Source organism: Pyrgilauda ruficollis, unplaced genomic scaffold, assembly GCF_017590135.1.
Source record: "Pyrgilauda ruficollis isolate IOZ18807 unplaced genomic scaffold, ASM1759013v1 scaffold25, whole genome shotgun sequence".
Taxonomy (NCBI): Eukaryota; Metazoa; Chordata; class Aves; order Passeriformes; family Passeridae; genus Pyrgilauda; species Pyrgilauda ruficollis.
In genome coordinates this window covers 704,047-722,344 of record NW_024523822.1, presented here as the reverse complement: position 1 = coordinate 722,344, position 18,298 = coordinate 704,047, and the positions used below count along the sequence as shown (strand labels likewise).

General features: G+C 41.1%; 1 protein-coding gene across 5 annotated transcripts in view; it reads right to left on the bottom strand.

Moving 5' to 3' along the window:
- Positions 1–18,269, bottom strand: part of THBS4 (thrombospondin 4) — a 39,460-nt gene extending 21,191 nt beyond the window's left edge. Inside the window, exons 1-7 of one of the 5 annotated variants that reach the window (XM_041470739.1) lie at positions 18,182–18,269; positions 13,898–14,101; positions 9,580–9,827; positions 8,391–8,496; positions 2,824–2,906; positions 2,192–2,243; positions 672–844 (exon numbers count right to left, since the gene is read on the bottom strand). In XM_041470739.1, the coding sequence (XP_041326673.1) occupies positions 672–844; positions 2,192–2,243; positions 2,824–2,906; positions 8,391–8,496; positions 9,580–9,827; positions 13,898–14,101; positions 18,182–18,269 (954 nt within the window). Of the gene's footprint in view, positions 1–671; positions 845–1,422; positions 1,451–2,179; positions 2,244–2,823; positions 2,907–3,237; positions 3,253–6,716; positions 6,739–8,012; positions 8,031–8,390; positions 8,497–9,579; positions 9,828–13,897; positions 14,102–18,181 lie in introns of those variants that run through there. The other 4 variants (XM_041470742.1, XM_041470741.1, XM_041470743.1 and 1 more) reach the window with 4 other exon arrangements.
- Between the last annotated feature and the right edge of the window lie 29 nt (positions 18,270–18,298).

Sequence of the window (18,298 nt, the reverse complement as noted above, 5' to 3'; positions counted from 1 at the left end):
TGTCTTTAATTACTTAAGATACTGTAGATTTATTAATTCAGTCCTCAATACAAGCAAGCTCTGAATTTCTAACACATAGCACAAAAAAATAAGTAGATTTAAGTCAACATTATCAGATTTCAACACAAACACAAAGAGGCAAATGGAACAATGACAATGATTGTTCATTTTCTTTCATAGACTTCTAAGGTAAGGATGCAAACATGACTCCAGTTTGGGTTGAAGAGAAGAGTTCAGTCTCCAAGGCTGGTTTGGAAGCACAAAAATTTAAAGAAACAAAGCTCATATTAAAAACAAAAAAAAAAAAAAAAGTGCTTCTGCAGCCTATAACAGAAGCTACAGCATCTTCTTGTGGAATAGAAACGACAATGTCAAAAGTGTGTTTTGGTAGGGTTTAGGTTCTGGGTTTTTTTCCAAACATTAAGCTCTTTTAAGTGACTTCTCAACTGACCAGAGTCGTTCAAGTTTTCACACACATAACCTTCATAAAGTTGAAGAAACAGCAAAACAGGGATATAAAATCAAATCGTAATGAATTAATATTCACTGTGCAAGCAGTCAGTAAATGCTGAAGACAGAAAGTATTAACAACCCATTGATATGTATAAAACAGTTGCTTTTTAGTTTTGTTTTTTTTTTTTTTTTTAATTCAGTGAAAGTAACTATTTTACCTCATCAATATCTGAGCATGTAACTCCATTTCCTGTGAGTCCTTCAGGGCAGGGCCCACACTGAAATCCCTCTGCTGTCTCCATGCACCTCACTCCCCTGAAGCAGGAATTAACTTCACATTTCGGTTTAGTGCGCCTAGGAAGCTGAGTTGGAAAACTCACAGTGCCTAAACCTTTAATGCAGAAAGAACAACAGTTTCAGTGGTTGAAAGAAATGTTCATCATGGCTCTCAGCTGGCAAGCATTCTGAAGAAATTCCCAAGACACTTCATGCCCCTGCACTGTGCTCCTGCCGCCAGCCGTGCTGTGGCTGAAAGGTTCCTTCCTAGGTACGGCTCCGGAATTTACTGTGTCCCCAGCAAGGGGAAATTGAGGGTATTCTTTTAGGTTCATGTGCTTCTTCTGGCTACATATCTTCTTCTGCCTTCCTTCTAGGTCTGTTGTAAAACAGATCTGCTGCTGGCCAGGACAGGAAACTCTGAAAGCCTGTGACCTCAGATCAAGGTCACAGCAACTCAAGTATAAGGGTACAAATACAGGGCATTTCTCTGGCCAAATTGGTAACACCATCCCTTCATAAGAAAAACAATGTTCTGGATTCACAATAGCATCTCTGACAGTCCATAAATAAGAAGAATAAAGAAGGAGCAGCAGACAGTCCACAAACACAGCAGAACCATGCAAGTACACAGGCTTAGGTGCACAGAGACTAGCCAAAGACAGGTCCTTCTGAGATTGGCAGGTACAGAACATTGGTACAAGTGCATGCAGGAATTTGACTTTTCCTTTGGCACTTACATATAACGGTTACCCTGCCTAGAGCTCAACTTGAGTTTTGATGAGGCTGACAGACCGGGAGAATAAACCAGCTAAAAGGCCTGATGAGTTTAAAACCTTTCATCTCACACAGTAAGAAAGTATATTGGTTTTTATACTGACTGCACTTGTGTGCTGTCAGTTATGTGTGATGCAGGAGGGCCACAGTAGCATTTTCTAAATGCAGTAACATTTAGAAAAGTATGCACTTTTTTCATTTAGAGAAAAGATGAAGACCACCTTCTGGGTCTTACTGCTGTTAACTAGTGACTGCCTGCTCAGAATCAGACAAACTTCAGGTGCACTGCATAGAATCTTCCTCAGACTCGTAATACCAGCCAGAGCAGAACATGATTTCTCCCTTGTCCTTCGACTAAGATTGTGCATGAGGTAGCTGGGAGACAGTGTCTCACTCAACCGGAACACGTGGCACAGCTTTGTGGCAGAGTGAGAACTGACAGTACAGCCTGAGTGGTACTGTTTGGTTTAGTGGGATTTTTCCCCCAATAGGTGATTGTTGGGTCTGTGGAAGCTTTCTCTCTAATGAAAATCTATTTTAAATTTGTGTCCAAATACAAATACACCTAGAACTTTGGACACAGTATTTTTTTAAAAAGTACTTTTTAGAAACCACATAAAGCTAATGTGATCAATACTAGTTTTAAAACAACTCTAATCTCTTCTAGAATAACAGGAATACTCACCACATGCTTGGCACTCAGCTATGGTATTTCTCAGAAAAGTTGTTTCTTTGACCTTGAGAATATAGAAAATAAATGTAATTTAAGTACAGATAGTTCCAGTTTGCACTTGGCTGAGAGAAGAACCATTAGTCCCCAAGATGCCGCTCAAACCATGCAACACAGATAATTGGTCTTAAATGAGATGCTCTTTGTACACCATAAAATTAAGGATGTGGATAATGGATGTACTTAGGTCCAGCCTCCATCAAAGGTCCAAAGGTCCTTCTTTGACCGCCTTTGGTGTGTCACAGTAATTTCAGTTCTGTTGCACACCAGCAAATGAAACAAATGCAATTTCAGTTCCATGCAACAGCCTCTAATAATAACTATCTAATAGTGGGCTAGGATGGCTACTCCCTCTCCAGACACTAAATTTTCTGGATCTGAATAAGCAAGCCCCATACACTACCGCATTCAGTGATCCTCCCTTGCAAGCACAGGGTACCAGAACGTATATGGTTATTTCTTCTTGATTGTGTCATGCCTTCAAGGCAATAACTCTACACAGGAGTTTACTACTTACTTGAAGTCTGTGCTGACTCTATCAAAGGAGCAAAACTGGGGTATTTCACACCAAAGCCCCTACACATTACCTGTTGTCTAAGAAGGTCTTTCACATCTCCCAGTAGTTGGTTCATCTGCATCATTTGACCCATCAGCTGCCTATTAAAATCACCTGGAGGGAAATAGCAATGAAAAAGAGTGCACAACATAACTCTTCTTCATTTGTCATGGTAATTTCTGAGATATAAGACAGAAACCCCCAGAAGAGACATGGAGGGCAGACACTACTGTTATGCAAGCCCTGTAGAAATCATCAGAGCAAACACAGTATTTACCTCAAATTTTATAGTGTGATTTTCATGAACTCAAGGCTTTTCTGAACTGAACTCCTCATATACCACAGAAATGGGCAAAGCAGAAAGCTTTCCAGAGAGAGAAAAATAAGATCACAATTCTTCTACCTTTACTTCAGTGTTAAGGCTCTCCTAGGCAACTAAGGCCACCAGTGCTACTGGTTCCTCCCACGGTCTGAGACCAGCAACCCTGAGTGAAAACCTCAGGATTTCAGAACTGGGTATTTGTGATGATCTATTTGGGGCAGAAGGACAAGGTGAGGCCATGAAGCATATGTGCATGCAATGGGAAGACACCCTGGGTAAGTGCATTCCATGTCATAGAATCAGAGTCATAGAATCATCAGTGCTGGAAGAGACCTTCAAAATCATGCAGTCTAACCATCCACCCAACACTACCACTGTGACCCCTACATCACTAAACCATCACCTTAGCACCAGATACAGCCACCATCTGAACATGTCCAGGTAATTCCATCACCTCCCTCAGCAACTTATTCCAAAGCCTGACCACCCTAATAATGAAAAAATATTTCTAATATCTAAGCTGAATCTCCCCTGCCTCAGTTTAAGGCCATTTCCTGATGTCCTCCTACTGCAGGCACGGCAGAAGAGACCGGTGCCCACCTGGCTGTACCCTCCCTCCAGGCTGTACCCCTTTTTTGTAGAAAGCAATGAAGTCCCCCTGAGCCTCCTCTTCTTGAGGCTGAACAAACCCAGCTGTGTTGGCTGTTCCTCATAGGACACATTTTCTACTAGTCCATTCACCAGCCTTGTTGCCCTTCACTGGACACACTTCAGCACCTCAATCTCATATTTAAAGTGAGGGGCCCAAAACTGAACACAGGATTTGAGGCACAGCCTCACCAATCCGAGTACAAGGGGTTGATTACTTCCCTGGTCCTGCTGGCATAGCACAGTTGTAACCACTATTGATACATATTTTTTCAAAGTGAAGTTACCCAGCTTTCTGAGCCAGCTCACTGTGAAGCTCTGAGAACACATCAACAGTACCTGTTCTGACAAAACAGTATTTTTAGTAACTGCAACAGTCACTTGACTTTTCTTCTCAAAGGCAGCTCATCACACTGCACAATTTCATGACTGCATTTGCTTCTGACAGGTGCAGACTTTGTATGAACTCACAAAACATCTACTCAGCACACTATGAACTCACACCAGAAGTCAGTCTTCAATACCAAATAACCAATTAAAGACCTCTAGAACAAGACCAAAAGTTACATCTGTAATGATCTATAGGAAAGGACCAGATCAAACCCAAGATCTTCACAGGGGATTTTAATCTCTTAAATAAACACTGGTTTTGAGCCAGTGACAGAGAAGAAGCAGAAAGCGTGTTTAGCACAGTAGCTTGTAGTTGCTTCTCTTTGCAGCTTACTTATGAATTTGTACCTCTAAAGAAGAAGATATTTGTTTAATTCTCTAAGTCTGTATCTAAAAACAAACTTCACAAATACATGCTCTTCCAGAGTCTAGGCAGGCAGGATATTTTGATATTATGCCTGATAGCTTCAGGGAGGTTTATTCACATGTTATTTTTGTGAGTACTGAAAGCTTATATGAAAAATGCATCTCTTAATGTTTACCTCATTGTTTTGTACTTCAAAGCATGTCTAACCATTTCCAAACATTCTAATGGGAACTGTCCAAATACTCACATACTAAGTAAGTTTTCTTCACTTCGTATTTTTTCATCCAAACACTGAACAAGTTTGAAGTCAGGAATTGCCTGTTCCAGACCCTGTCTCTGTTTTAGGCCCAACCTTGCCAAATTTTTATTTGTGTGACAACAGCAGGACATAATATCATGGGTATTTTAGAATCCCATAGTGGAACTTGGCACAAAGCTGTCAGGCCAGACACTGGGGTCTGTTCTTGTTTTATTTTTAAAACAAAGGCTCATTTAGGCATTATTGATTTGCAAAAAATTCTCAAGACTTCAGATGGTGTTTTTTGGCTAGCATCTAAATCAAAACCAGACCTATTCTGTGGTTAAGTTTTGCAGACTGCTGAACATTAAGGTGGACTGAACTGGTTAAACTGCCATGAACTACATGCCCTGTGTGCAAATTTAGAACAGCAGAAACAGCTAAATACACCTGGTTTTGGTTTTTTTTCTCTTCCATTAAAAGTAATTCCAACAGCAGGCCCCACTTGCAGCTGAATAACAAGTGTTTAGGGATAAGTACTCAGAGAGTCTTTTAAGGAAGCTGTCAGTCCACAATATAGTGGATCCAGGAGAAAGCAGGCAAAAAAGGTACCAGCATGAAGCTATACAGATATCTAGCACTCCCATGTAGCCTCTCTCATCCATATCTTATAAGGCAATTCCCCAGTTAGCTACTCTGCAGCTCTATGTTCTTGAATCATTAAAAATATTATTAACAGAATGGCTTTCATAGAAATAACTAAGTTCAGAGACTGCTCTGAAGTACTACTGACCAAATGGGAACTGAAGTCCCCATCTTTTTCTTGCCAGGATGTTGCAGTATAGAACCAGCTTCATTCTACAGCCAATTGACCCAGGCATGCACAAACACTAGCCACAGTGGAACACCTCATAGCTTCATTGCTCCTACCTCTCTTAGGAACAACAGCTCTCTGGCTCAAGCAACACATTTGCTCCTGTCTGTGTCATTCAAATCCTGAATTGTCATTGTAAGAGAATGACACCCATAGAATCATAGCCTGAGTTGGGAGGGACTCACCAGGGTTATCAGGTCAAATCCTGGCCCCACATGGGACACCCCGAAGAATCACACCATGTGCGTGAGAACATTGTCCAACTTCCTGGAAGATTGTGGTTTCTTGTCCAGAGAGCAAACCAGGATTATAGTATAGATGATGGCTGACATTAAAAAACGTTTCTGAACAGCCTATAATCTTTCACCAAAGAAGCTGTACATACAAGTTTTATGTGGAATTAGGAAGAGGCAGGTTCCAAGTAAACAGAAGGAAATATTCCTCAGATACGTGATAAAGTTCTTGACCATGCATTTAAAACTGACTGGACAGATTCAGGGACAAAAACATATATTGAATACAAACCACAAAGACATCACCACTGAGTAGAGAGCTCTGAATACCATGAACTGGAGAACAGTGAAGCATTCAGAGAAAGCCAAACTAAGACTCCATTCCATTATTCTCTTGCCCATGGGTCTATATTGATATACTGTCTCTAACAGCAACTTGTTTAAAGAACCTTTGGTCCTGTGCAACATAACTTTTTTTTTATACTTTGTCAAGTTCAGGTACCCTACATGAACTATACAACCTCCTAAGACCCTTGGGACCAGAATGATCTTGTGATGATAATCACATGCAGTGTACTAATCTCATCTACCAAACCCAGTGCACCTTGCACTCTATTTTCCTACCCAAACACAAAAATCCAAATAAACATCTTCAGCCTGTGTCTGATCATCATAATCTCATCCCACTGCTTAGGTGTCTCAGCCTCACAGACTGAACATGGAGGTAATGCTGCTGTGAAAACAATGAGCAACAACCAGGCACACAGCCAAAGCCATGTACAGTTATTCAGGTCCAAAGCACTCCCAAGGATTTTCCAATTAATATCAAAGCACACATTTTTATCATGATACTTGGTCTTATCCCCCTGTACAGCTGAGTATTTGAATTCCAGCTTTTCCTGGAAGTAGGCAAAATTGACATTATGTGATATATCATTGCCATAGAAGGGCATCATGATGCATACACAAAGTTCAAGCCAGACAACTTAAAATTGCTGTTGGAACACCCACTTTTTCTTTTGGTGGATTAGAGTATGTAGACTTTGGATGTATTTATGTGAGTAGTTGTTTATTATTATTATTATTATTATTATTATTATTGTTGTTGTTGTTGTTGTTGTTGTTGTTGTTGTTGTTGACACTAATTCCACTTAGTTAAAAGTTAAAAGCAACTTGTCTATGAGAGTCTAAGCCAGGTGGAGCCACAGAAAGATGGTCTGTCTGTATATTACCATTTGCATTATTGATTAGTGAGCAAAAAGTTACAAATGAGAAAGCTGCAAGTTTGTCATTTGGAAACTCGCCGTGGGAGAGCTGACAGTTTTTGCAGAAGAAAACACTGAACTACCCTTCTATTTCATGTTCGAATGCCTGTTCTTTTAGTGAAAAAGAGAGTCCAGAGGATAAAATTAATTTTTTATCTGAGTGTATATATGTTAAAAAGCAAGGAAATAGAAGTATCTGGAACTAAGGATTTACATAGATAAAAGGTAGACCAGATTTTGTTACCACTGCACACCACTGGTGCCTACATTCATGTGACATACCCAGGATGCTCTCATAAAATTTCTGCATCTCGTCTCTGTTCTTATCAAAACTAGCAATGCTGCAGGTTCGGTTTGGCAGAGAGACAGGAAAGGGTACAAGAGAGAACATATCATTAATCCCATTTCAAACCTTGAACTGAGTTTCCTCCCTATGGCTGTCATATATTAACATATTCCATGCACAGCGTGAACCCATTCTTCTCCCTCACACCCACAGCAGAAAGGCAGATGGACAGGGACTACAACAAATACAGATGGGACAGTCTAGCACAGTTTTTCTGTGTCCAGAGGTTGGGAAGCACCCTCACCTAGCACAGGGGATTGCATGAAGCCCCTGAGGCCCTTCAGCAGGTGATAAAAACATTGGCTAAATTGTGGCAGGACTAGTGGCTACTCTGCAATGGCTTTTCCCACATAGATATACAGGCTCTGTAGCCATGGCACAAAGGTTTTCTTCAGTCTCCTGCAAGCTTCTTCACACCTTGCTTCTCCCCTCTGGGTGACAGTCCAGTGCTCAACAAGACATGGATACAGTCAGTGTGGATAAGTACGTGGGTAGGTCTTGCTACTCCATTGATCTTCCTTTCACGCAACCTGTAGCAATGTACCCCATTTAGCACTACTTTCCATCTGCAATTGTTTGCAATTTGAATACTTAAAATATTATTAAGCTGACACAAGCAGATCATCATCACAAAAATTTGCCTTCTGCCTTCCAAATTAGGCTAAAAAACCTCTTTCAATCATTACAGACTTGTCTTTCACTAAAACAACAATTCATTGCTTTATTACCAGCAACAGTTTTATCTCAAATGGAGCTATTTCTAAAACATTTACAGGAAATTGTCATACCCATAATTCAGTCAAATAATTGTTATTACTTGACTATGGGCTTCTTCACATTTTCAATATTCATCACATTAGTTTCCTTGCCCTGATATTGTTAAGAATAATTTTAACTCCCAGCTGCAGGTCTTACCCGTGTACTGAGGTACAGGCTCGATTTTTTGAAGAAAACAATCCTGCAGGTTTCCCACTTCAGCAAGGGTTCCTCCAGTTACCAACTTTAGCTCATCTAGTGTATCCTGGGCTCACAAAAAAAACAGAGCTCACAATTCTGGTACAACAATGGGAAGAATATGAAATATCAGACAACGTAAATTAATTTTTAAAGAGAGGGAGTCCATTTCCTATGCATGCAGGGGTCCTACACCATTCCCTTCAGGACAACCCATCACCATTTGAACTGCATAAAATCTCTAATACTAATTTGCCTTGCAGATTTTTGCATAGCTGTGGTTTTATTTAAAACTTTTTTTTTGCTGTTCCAATTCATATAATCTCACATAGTAGGAAGTTCCCATATTTCTGTGGCATATGATTTTTTTTAAGTGCATCCAAAGCTGTGTTTTTTTCCTCTCCTCTCAAACAGGTACATATATTCATGTCAGGAATACGGGCACATCAGTCATTCTCCATAAAAACAGGCTCACTTTCAAGCCTGTAATGAAACAAAGTAAGTGGGAAACCTTGGGGCAGAATGCCTTTGTACCTTCTAATAAGTATTTTTGATTAATGATGATGGAAGATGCTGTGGAAGACACTGTTTATCTCAGACTGCTGATAGGGAGATGACAGGAAGCTTTATCAACTCCTGGTTGGCAGACAGAGGAAGAAAAGCTATTGCAGTCAAACAGATGAGGGCTTCACTCTGGCACCACAAGAGCTCTCCCGTTCTTTTGTCCTTTTTAGTCTCTTGGCATATCACGAAGAGGAAAGCCACATACACAGACAAGCATTGCTCACACAGAACAGCTGTAAGAAGCCAGTGAAAAGCTGCCCTTACTGCATTAGCTAAGTCCTTACAAAAAGTCCACTCCCCAAAAAACAACTAGATTGAAGTGAAGGAGGCAGTAGGTTTTTAAAATTTTATTTTAAAAGCCAAAAATTATGTCTAAAACAAATAGCGTAATTATTATAGGGTTCACGTGAGCTAAGATTTCACCTGCTCCACAGGGAGCCCCTGTTTACATTTATTTCACAAGTTAATATTAAAATACTACTGTACAGAGCTTGGCTTGCTGAGGACTGAGGTTTGAATTCAGTGATCCAGAGGTTCAGTGGTGATCCCTCTAAGTCCTCAGCCTGTTCCCAGTTTCCATGCTCACCTGTGGCTTCTCCTGGAGAGTGCGCAACTCAGCTGCCACCACCTTCTGAGACAGTGCTGAAAACGGTTTTGGCAAGTCCTCAATGGCACCTACTTGCAGGCAGTCCAGATACAGCTCTATCGTGCTCAATCCCTGCTGCAGGCCACTCAGCCACAAGATGACAGCATGGGGTTTCCCATCAGCCAGCTGGATGTTGCTAAAGATCACGGAATTCAGCCTTCCATCACCCTTCAGATAGCGCAGCACCGCTAGGACAAAACACACAGAAGGACTATCAGAGGGTAGCAGACAGCCCAAGGCTGATCAAGGAACGTCCTCTGGAAATCTGCAATTGCTCTGGTATTTTTCCACATGTCTACTTTTGTAAATGCATCCCATATGCAGACACAATGGTAATAATAAATGGGACATCGACTCTCAAAGCAGCACTAGCAGGATGCCTGCATGAGATTTGTGAAGCTCTGCTGTCTGTGCTGAGTTTTCCTCTGCTTTGTCCAGGCCTCTCTAAATGGCTTGACCAAAGTCAATTTACAGGTCATAATGAGCTAAAAGGCAAGTGGTAAAGTTACAGGGCACAGCCAGCAGCCTCCAGTCAGCACTTTGGTATGTACATATCTGACAGACCCAGAGATATTTTGTAGCAGAAGTGTACAACTAGAAAATCAATTTCAATGATGCATACCACATACAGTGGAGCCGTCTCAGAGTGTATCCAAATGCATAATTAAAAAGCAAAGGAAGCATGTTTCCAAACCAATAACCAGCACTCCTCTGTAACAAATATTCAGTAAAACCAAAGTGTAATGCAGAAAAGGCATAGTCCACTCCTAGGGATGACTAAAACTTTTCTCAGCTCTTTTTAAAAGCATTAGTGACTGACCTACCTGATAAAAATTCTCATTTCATTAAGTAAAATGAACCATCAAAAAAACGCCACAACAGCAAACAAATACTCTTACAATAAATGCCTGCTGAGTAATATTGAAAAGAAAGTCTCTTTCCTAAGGAAATTGGATTAGTAAGCTAGAATCTGGGAGCCAGATCTCTAAGATCGGCTAGCTAGTTCTCTCCACAAAATCTCTCCCTGGCTCTCCAACTGCATATCTGCAGAAGCAATGAGGTGAATGCATCTGGACAGTGTATAACTACCCTGCAATATCAGACAGCCCTTCAGAGATCCCACTGATCACCAGCTGACAGTCTCCTATTTCCTGATCGTAACAGTTATGTGCATGAGGAATCAAGCTGCAGGGACATCAGGCATCTAAATATTTACATGCTGGCTCTTGCTAACATCTGAAATTCACAGATGGCTGCTACAGTTGTATCAAGTGAGAGCTCACAAATGATCTGACACTAAGTCAACCAAAAATTGTGGATATAGTGGAGGTAAAAGCTCATACCAGCTTTGGTATGAGCTTTTGGACCAAATGATAGCTACTTAATGAAACTATCAAATTTCTATTCATTTAACAAACTAGCTTCCCATCTTTCCACTACTAATATAATTGCTTTGATGCTATGATACCTGTTAGTTGGTGACCTCCCAACTTACTGCACACATGCTCCCTAAAATATAATTCCTCAATCTAGTGATGAAAAAATCCCCAGATTCATACCAGCAAGAATGGGGCAGGGTATGTTGCCATCTTTGAAGTCTACACTAGTGCTAGAGCCTCAGCAGCTGTGATCAATATCAGGAATGTTTTCACTACTGTCTATGTCAAAACACTGCCAGAGCGGAGATTTCTGCAGAGGTGCATGAGGTCACCAGTAACTTGCTAAAAGGTAGCACTTCTTGGCAAGCTCTAAGATACAGCAAGACAGAGTACATTGCAGGCATTTTATTTATGTGAATATTATGCACGCCTGGCCATAGAAAATTGGATCTGGGCCCTGCATTCAGAGTGACCAAACACAACAGTAGGCCAGAGAAAGAAAGAGGAGATGGAGGCAGGGCCCAGAACAGACCCTGCCAGAATAGTTTCAGGACAAGGAGCAATCAGACTTGGAAGGAAGATCAAGTATTCTTTCCTCAGCCAAAGCCAAATATTCATCTGGTAAACTAGAGCAGGTTTTTGAAGAGATATTTTCTTGGATCACAGCCTCCACCTCCAAGACTTAACTCATCCAAACCCCTGCAGTATGTTTGCTGCTTGAATATTTTACAGATACTCATGACAGTGTCATGTAAACTGCTTAAGAAACAAATTTTCAATTAAAATAGGAGCTGCTTCACAGAATTGTTTAACTGCAACACATCTGTGCACTAACTGCTATTTGCTCCATAAAAGAATAATTAAAGAAGGATAAGAAATCCATGGACGCTATCTGTCTTTGAAAGGCACAATTGTCTACTGTAAGTTTAGCTGCTAAGTCAGTAATTCAGACCTGTGCTTTTATAAAAATTTAGGTGTTATAAACACATTACTATCAGTTATACCACAATAAAACAACAATAGGAGGCAACCATTGGGAACAAAACTCTTAAATGTGGCATCTTAAAGCATAACTAAGGCCTGCCTTGAGGCAGATTTGGGCGCGTAACTAGAAGTAACATGCAGAGAAATACCACAGATATGAAGACCCTGCATTTTGCTGAGATGCCAACACTGGTTCACCACTTAAGTGACGCTGTTCAGTCTTGAGAGGATCATACACAACTCACACACTCCATAATTGCAGCTGACATGGCAATCTTGTGGATGCAGTTTAACTTACTGTATGAAGTAGCCACATGGGATCCCTAACACTTCAGAGAAATCACGTGTGAAAACACTGCCTACCACTTGCTCACTGCCATATGCCTTAAACAAGGTGCTCTAAAGTAATGAGGAGGCAAAGAGATCCAATGAACAGTCTTGCTGCAAAAAGCCTCCCTCTGTGGCCAATCCTTTACATCAAATAGGTTACAGATGTCCCCCATCTACTCAACGCTGGTCACTGACAAGACAAGCTGCTTCATGCTGCCTATGCATACACCACTATTGCATTTGTCCTGTCACACAGATGTTCCTCAAACACCAGCCTACTGGGGACAAAACCAAAAGAAACCATGTAACCTTCCACTCTAACACTCTAACAGGCTTAAGAGACCAGCAGTAACCATCAGACATGCAGACATTTTTGAAAATCAGTTCAATATGTTCAAACTTGTATGTATATAGACACATTTGTGTGTATACATATGTGTTCCTATATATATATATATGTACAACATTTGCACACATAATTGTGCATGTGTGAGAGGGAGAGTATGTGTAATTTATAATTTATTTAGCAATTAAGTAAGTCATTGTTAGGAATTGTATGGCACTTTTGATAAAGCTGTGTGACCATGTATTACCTACTCCCTACACACACATAGCTCTTATTCCCTTACCTCGGAAGGATTTTGGGAGACCTGATAAAACTACCAATGTTTTATCTAACTCATTCCCCAACAATATTTAATGAAAAGGTATGCTTTTCTTATTTTGCAGCATATTGCATAACTTCCCTATGCAGAAACTGAAATTTCTCAGTAGAATTTCACAGTATATTCAATTCAGCTAATTACTCAGTAGCAAATTACTATAGCAGTGAAGTCAATGCAGCAACAATAATGTACATAAATCAACAATCGACAATAAATCAATAAATAAATCAACAATAATCAATAAATAAATCAGTAAATCAACAATCTTTCACTGAACATTAAAACTGTAGTATATCCTAGATCTGGTTTACAGATCAATAAAACTATTATTACTATTTCTAAAACTGCTGCAGCTCCTACTCTGACTCCTGACTAACTAATTCCAGTAAATAAAGAACAAACACTTTATTTCACCCAACTGATGCTGTAAGTGCCAGGAATATTTGTCTTGCATAGTCACATCTAACCTCCAGGGTCATCGGAACAAGAACCTGCCTTTCATATGCATGAGGCAGCATGTGCGTGTGTCCCTCAAATTCCTGAGTAATAAGAACCAGTGATTGTCCCTTGGGGAAAAAGGGAAAAAAAAAAAAAAAAAGACCAAACCAAATGGACTCCTTGCTCCATACTCCATGTTTTTTTCCTCCTTTCTCAGCATTGCCCAGAGTGAGCACGCCAGCCAAGTGGAGATACCAGCTAATTGTCAGGTCAGTTTCCCCTGGCCAGGAGAGAGCAGCATCAAGGAGATGAAGGGGTCAGAGGAGATGTGAAAAGTGACAGTATGCAACAGGAATGACTCCAGCACAAAGGTTAATCACACAGTTGTCAGCATTCATCTGTCACACACCAGAGACTATGGATCCAACACCAGTTCTACCATACACATTCCAAGCAACTCACCTTTACTCATCCGTCCCATTACTGTAAATTCAAAATATTTGCTGTTGTCAGCTGATGAATATAGGCCGAAAACAGTGGCTGTGCTCTTTGGCTGTAATTTGAATGTTGAGAGCAAGTACACTTCATTCAGCATAGGATCCCCAAATGCTTGTTGCAAGAAGTTCAGTAACACTCGCTTGTTTGAATAAGGAAGAAGATCAAAAACTGGGGGGGAAAAAAAAGCAAATTTCAACACAAAAATTAAATATAATAATGACCAAAGAAGAATGAAATTTGAAGCCACATTTTGGAGATTGTACACTCTTCCTACCCAAAATAATAATAAAATAATATCACTATGATGATCATATGTAAATATCATGAAGTTCAAATCCCTAGCACTGGAAGGAATATCTTAAGCAATCTGGTCTAGTGAAACATGTCCCCATAGATGCAGGGAGTTTGGACTAGAGGGTGCCTGCCAGCTACAACTATTCTATCAAAATATCTACAATTTGTTGCAACTGACGCTATTTTAACAACTTTTATTTTCCAAAGGGATTATTGATAAGTTACTAACACAGAAATACCTAGTCTTCAACTGAGGTACTCCAATATTTTTAGGTAGATCTCAAAAGTGCTTCTCTTCTGAGGATTCACCTCAACAGAAAGTTTTTTAACCGTCTTCTGCTTTCATAAATTCAGATGTTTGTGTTCACATTTCAATTAGATAAGGATTCAGCATAAAAATTTTGAGACAGATTTCCAGAGTGCTCATCCTTTGATAGCATTTGCAGGGCACCAATTAAAATTAAAAAAGCCAGGTAAGCAATATGATGTTCACAACCTTCTCACTTCATTGACTTTTCAGAATATATATTATACATATATGACTCATCTTTCTCTTCTGGCCCAGAAAACAAAGAAATACAGGCCTGACAAAACAAAACAAAACAAAACAAAACAAAACCCACAAACCCTGAAGGCATAGTGAAAGCTCTTTCAAATTTTTATTTTAGTTTTTCCACAATGCCTCAGCAAAGAGTCTATGATTTTACACATATATAAGTCAGCTATGTCCTTTATGGCACTGAAACAACAAAGTGGAATTTTCCTCAATGCTCCTAAATCCACGACATCTCCGAACTCAATGAATGCTTCTCTTAGGTTTCTTGATGATCTCCTACTCCAATCTGCTGCAATTAAAGCAGTATATATATTATACCCTGGCAGTAAAGTTTGATAAATGATTTTGCACAAGTGTTGTTTAAAAATAAGAGCACACTGAGCCATTGTACATCACTGACACTCCATAGACCTACCATAGCTGGGCCATATTTTTCTCCCACACTGGAACAATACTGTAGAGCTCTCAACAGAGAAGAGCAGTAACAGCAGGCAGATGGCAAAAGCACACGACAGCACATTGTGCCTTAGCTTAATTCAAGCCCATGGTTGCACTAATAAGTTTCATTTCCCAGGCTGAAAAATCACCAGTGGACCTTTGCAGATGAGCCTTGTCTACACAGCACAACCCCAAAGGTGTTTTTGTCTATAAGGTGATGAAGTCATCCTACCACTTCAGTGTTTCCATACGCTACACACAGAAAAAGACTGAAGAGCACTCAAAAAACAACCACATGGGCACACAGACCTTCTCACAGATATGTGGGAAACCCTGTTCCCTTATACTAGAGCGTGGGTTCATGCTGCTCCCATCACTCATTCTGAAGCATTCATTCATTTAGACACTAATGTTATTGCCAAAAAAGAGAAAAAATGAAGACCTTTCTCCCTTCATTTCATGAAGTCATTGAAATAATCTCTGAAGTCTACACTTGCATTGGGTCTAAGGATCTCACGACTCTACAGAGAATTTTCAGGACACACTACAGAAAATATCAGATTTTTTTTGATTTGCATGCACTAGTAATACTGCTGTCAAACAACTAAGAAACATACATGTAAGGTGGACCTGGTCAAAGACTTCTCTTTCATTCAGTTCAGATTTACAGCATCCCAGGACAACCACTGCTCCCCTGAAACCAGTGACATGGAAAGCAGAAGCAAAAAGCTGGGTACCTCATCACACTTAGTGCGGAGAGAGCAGAGCAACTGCCCACGTAAGAGATTGAAATGCAACTCACTACTCTGTACAACGGCATTTTACAAGGAATAGACATTCATAAAATACAGCTGTGTTTCCTCAGCTAGAGCAATGCAATACAATACCAAAGACTTTGAGAGCATGAAATATAGCTATACATTTTGTTCAGTTCTAGGTCTATTGGCTGAATTTCTATCAATCTCTGTGATACTCATTAATCTATGCTAGAGTCACTTAAAAATATTACAAACGCAATGACTAAACACTGTGAAACATCTGTCTAACGTTATAGAAAACATTTATTGAAATTTTTGTTATTTGCGTATTTAAATTAATACTCGAATTGGTTTGGTAGTTGTGTTCCACAAAGCACAGTGCCTCAGCCAGATCGTTCGGCACCACGTTATCAAATTCTTCCCTGGGATATCTTCACTGACTAGCATGTGGATGCACTACATGATCAGATCCATCCTTAAGCACAACTTACACATGTGCTAGTAAATGCACGTGTGGGGGTATGAAAATTCATTTTACATCCTTAGCAGAGTTGGCAGAGAGAGATACCTCTTGGCCATTATAGAGACAATTATTTGTTTGGGAGAAACAGAGAAAAAAAGATCACAAAGATTTCACATCTCATTTTTTGAAGAACCTTGTCTCTTTGCTCCTCTCTGTGGAAAGGCAGGCTTGAAAGCAAATGTATAGAGTACTACTGCCAAAGCTGAAAAGCACTAGCAGCTGGTTCTAATCCATGCAATGGATTGAAAACTCCGACATGCCTTTGTGCCTTCAAGAATGAGTGTGCATACCCACTGGGCTAAACTAAGCCTGCTCGTGAGACAGACCAGAAATTCTCTCCTGTACCTTCCTTCCCTGTTTTTTAAAATAGAGCTGCTTACCCTCCTAGCCAAATGCTAACAAGGGATGAGCTACATGGTGAGACAGTGGCAAACCACACTTTGGAAATCTGCCCAAACCCATCAAGGCTAGCTTTTCAGATGAGAGCTAGAAGACATGACAGAAAGTGCTAGGATGAGGAGGCATGGAGGAGTGAAATTAGTGACACTGGAGAGCATGGAGCTTAAAATACCCTTTCTTTCCTCTAACTCTGTTGCCATATCACACCAGCTTTTTAAGAACTTCCAAGGCTGTTTTCTGGTCACACCTAATCATAGCTGTAGATGCAAACACTGTTCCACTACTGTTCAGCACTTTTCAAGGTAATTATTAATGGCTTTGACACTTGGAGTGAAATCCTAACCCCTACCACAACAATTTCCCACTGACCCCAAGAAGCTGAAAGCATCCCTTGTTGAGACTGGACTTTTTCATTGGCCACTGCCCCGACAAGTTAGAAAGCTGTTTTTTTTTTTTTTTTTTTTTAATCCAGTAATATGCAACTTGTCATTACAAAAACACTCTGAAATGTCTTCACATCGCAAAGGTCTTCACCAAAGGCTTCTGAAAATGCAGCTATGTTGTTGTGATTGGCTGTCTTTTAGATCTACTTAAGTAATAACCGACTGACGTGTCAAAAATCATTCTGTAAGGCAGTGGAGGGGGTTAAAAATGTAGCGAAAACCACAAGCAGCTTAAGGCTCCTGGAGTAGCACGAAGTTGCACTAACTGCTGCACTCGGCAGCCTAGCTGGCTCCAGTCACAAGCTGCTACCGCAGAGCAATACCACCCACTTCACTCAGGCTCTAAAATACAGCAGCTCCTGACTTACTACGTGCATAATATTGCCACGGCAATGCTGGGTTTAAAAGTATGAGTTTTCCTATGGACTCTACTATGTAGTAGAATTTTCCCAAAGAGTTTACACGGCTTAGAAATTCACTTTTCATTTAGAAGAACTTCCAGCTGGAAAAGGGCTATTCAGATGCCCCACGCATCCACCAACACACCTACAAAAACACTCTTTGCAGGCTGCATAGGAGCGGCTGACACCGCTATCTCCCCCGGTCCCCACCGCCAGTGCGGGCGGCTCCGCGGGCGGGCTCTGCGCCCCGACGGGCAGCGGCGGCTCCTGCTGCCCGCCACGGCTCCGGCTGCCCTAGCACCTGCAGACGTGCTCCCTTTCGCTGCCGGGCAGGGCTCCCGGCGGAGGGCAGGGGTCGGGACACTGCAAGCCCAGAGCCTTCTCAATGGAAGAGGGAGAAGGAGAGCGCGCTCCATCGGGGGCGCGGGGCTCTTACCTCGGGGGACGGGCGCGGCGGCGCGGCCCGGGCACAGCTGCAGGGCGAGCGGCAGCAGCAGCAGCGCGGCGCCGCGCTCGCACCCCATGGCGGCCGCGGGCCGGGCAGGGCGGCGAG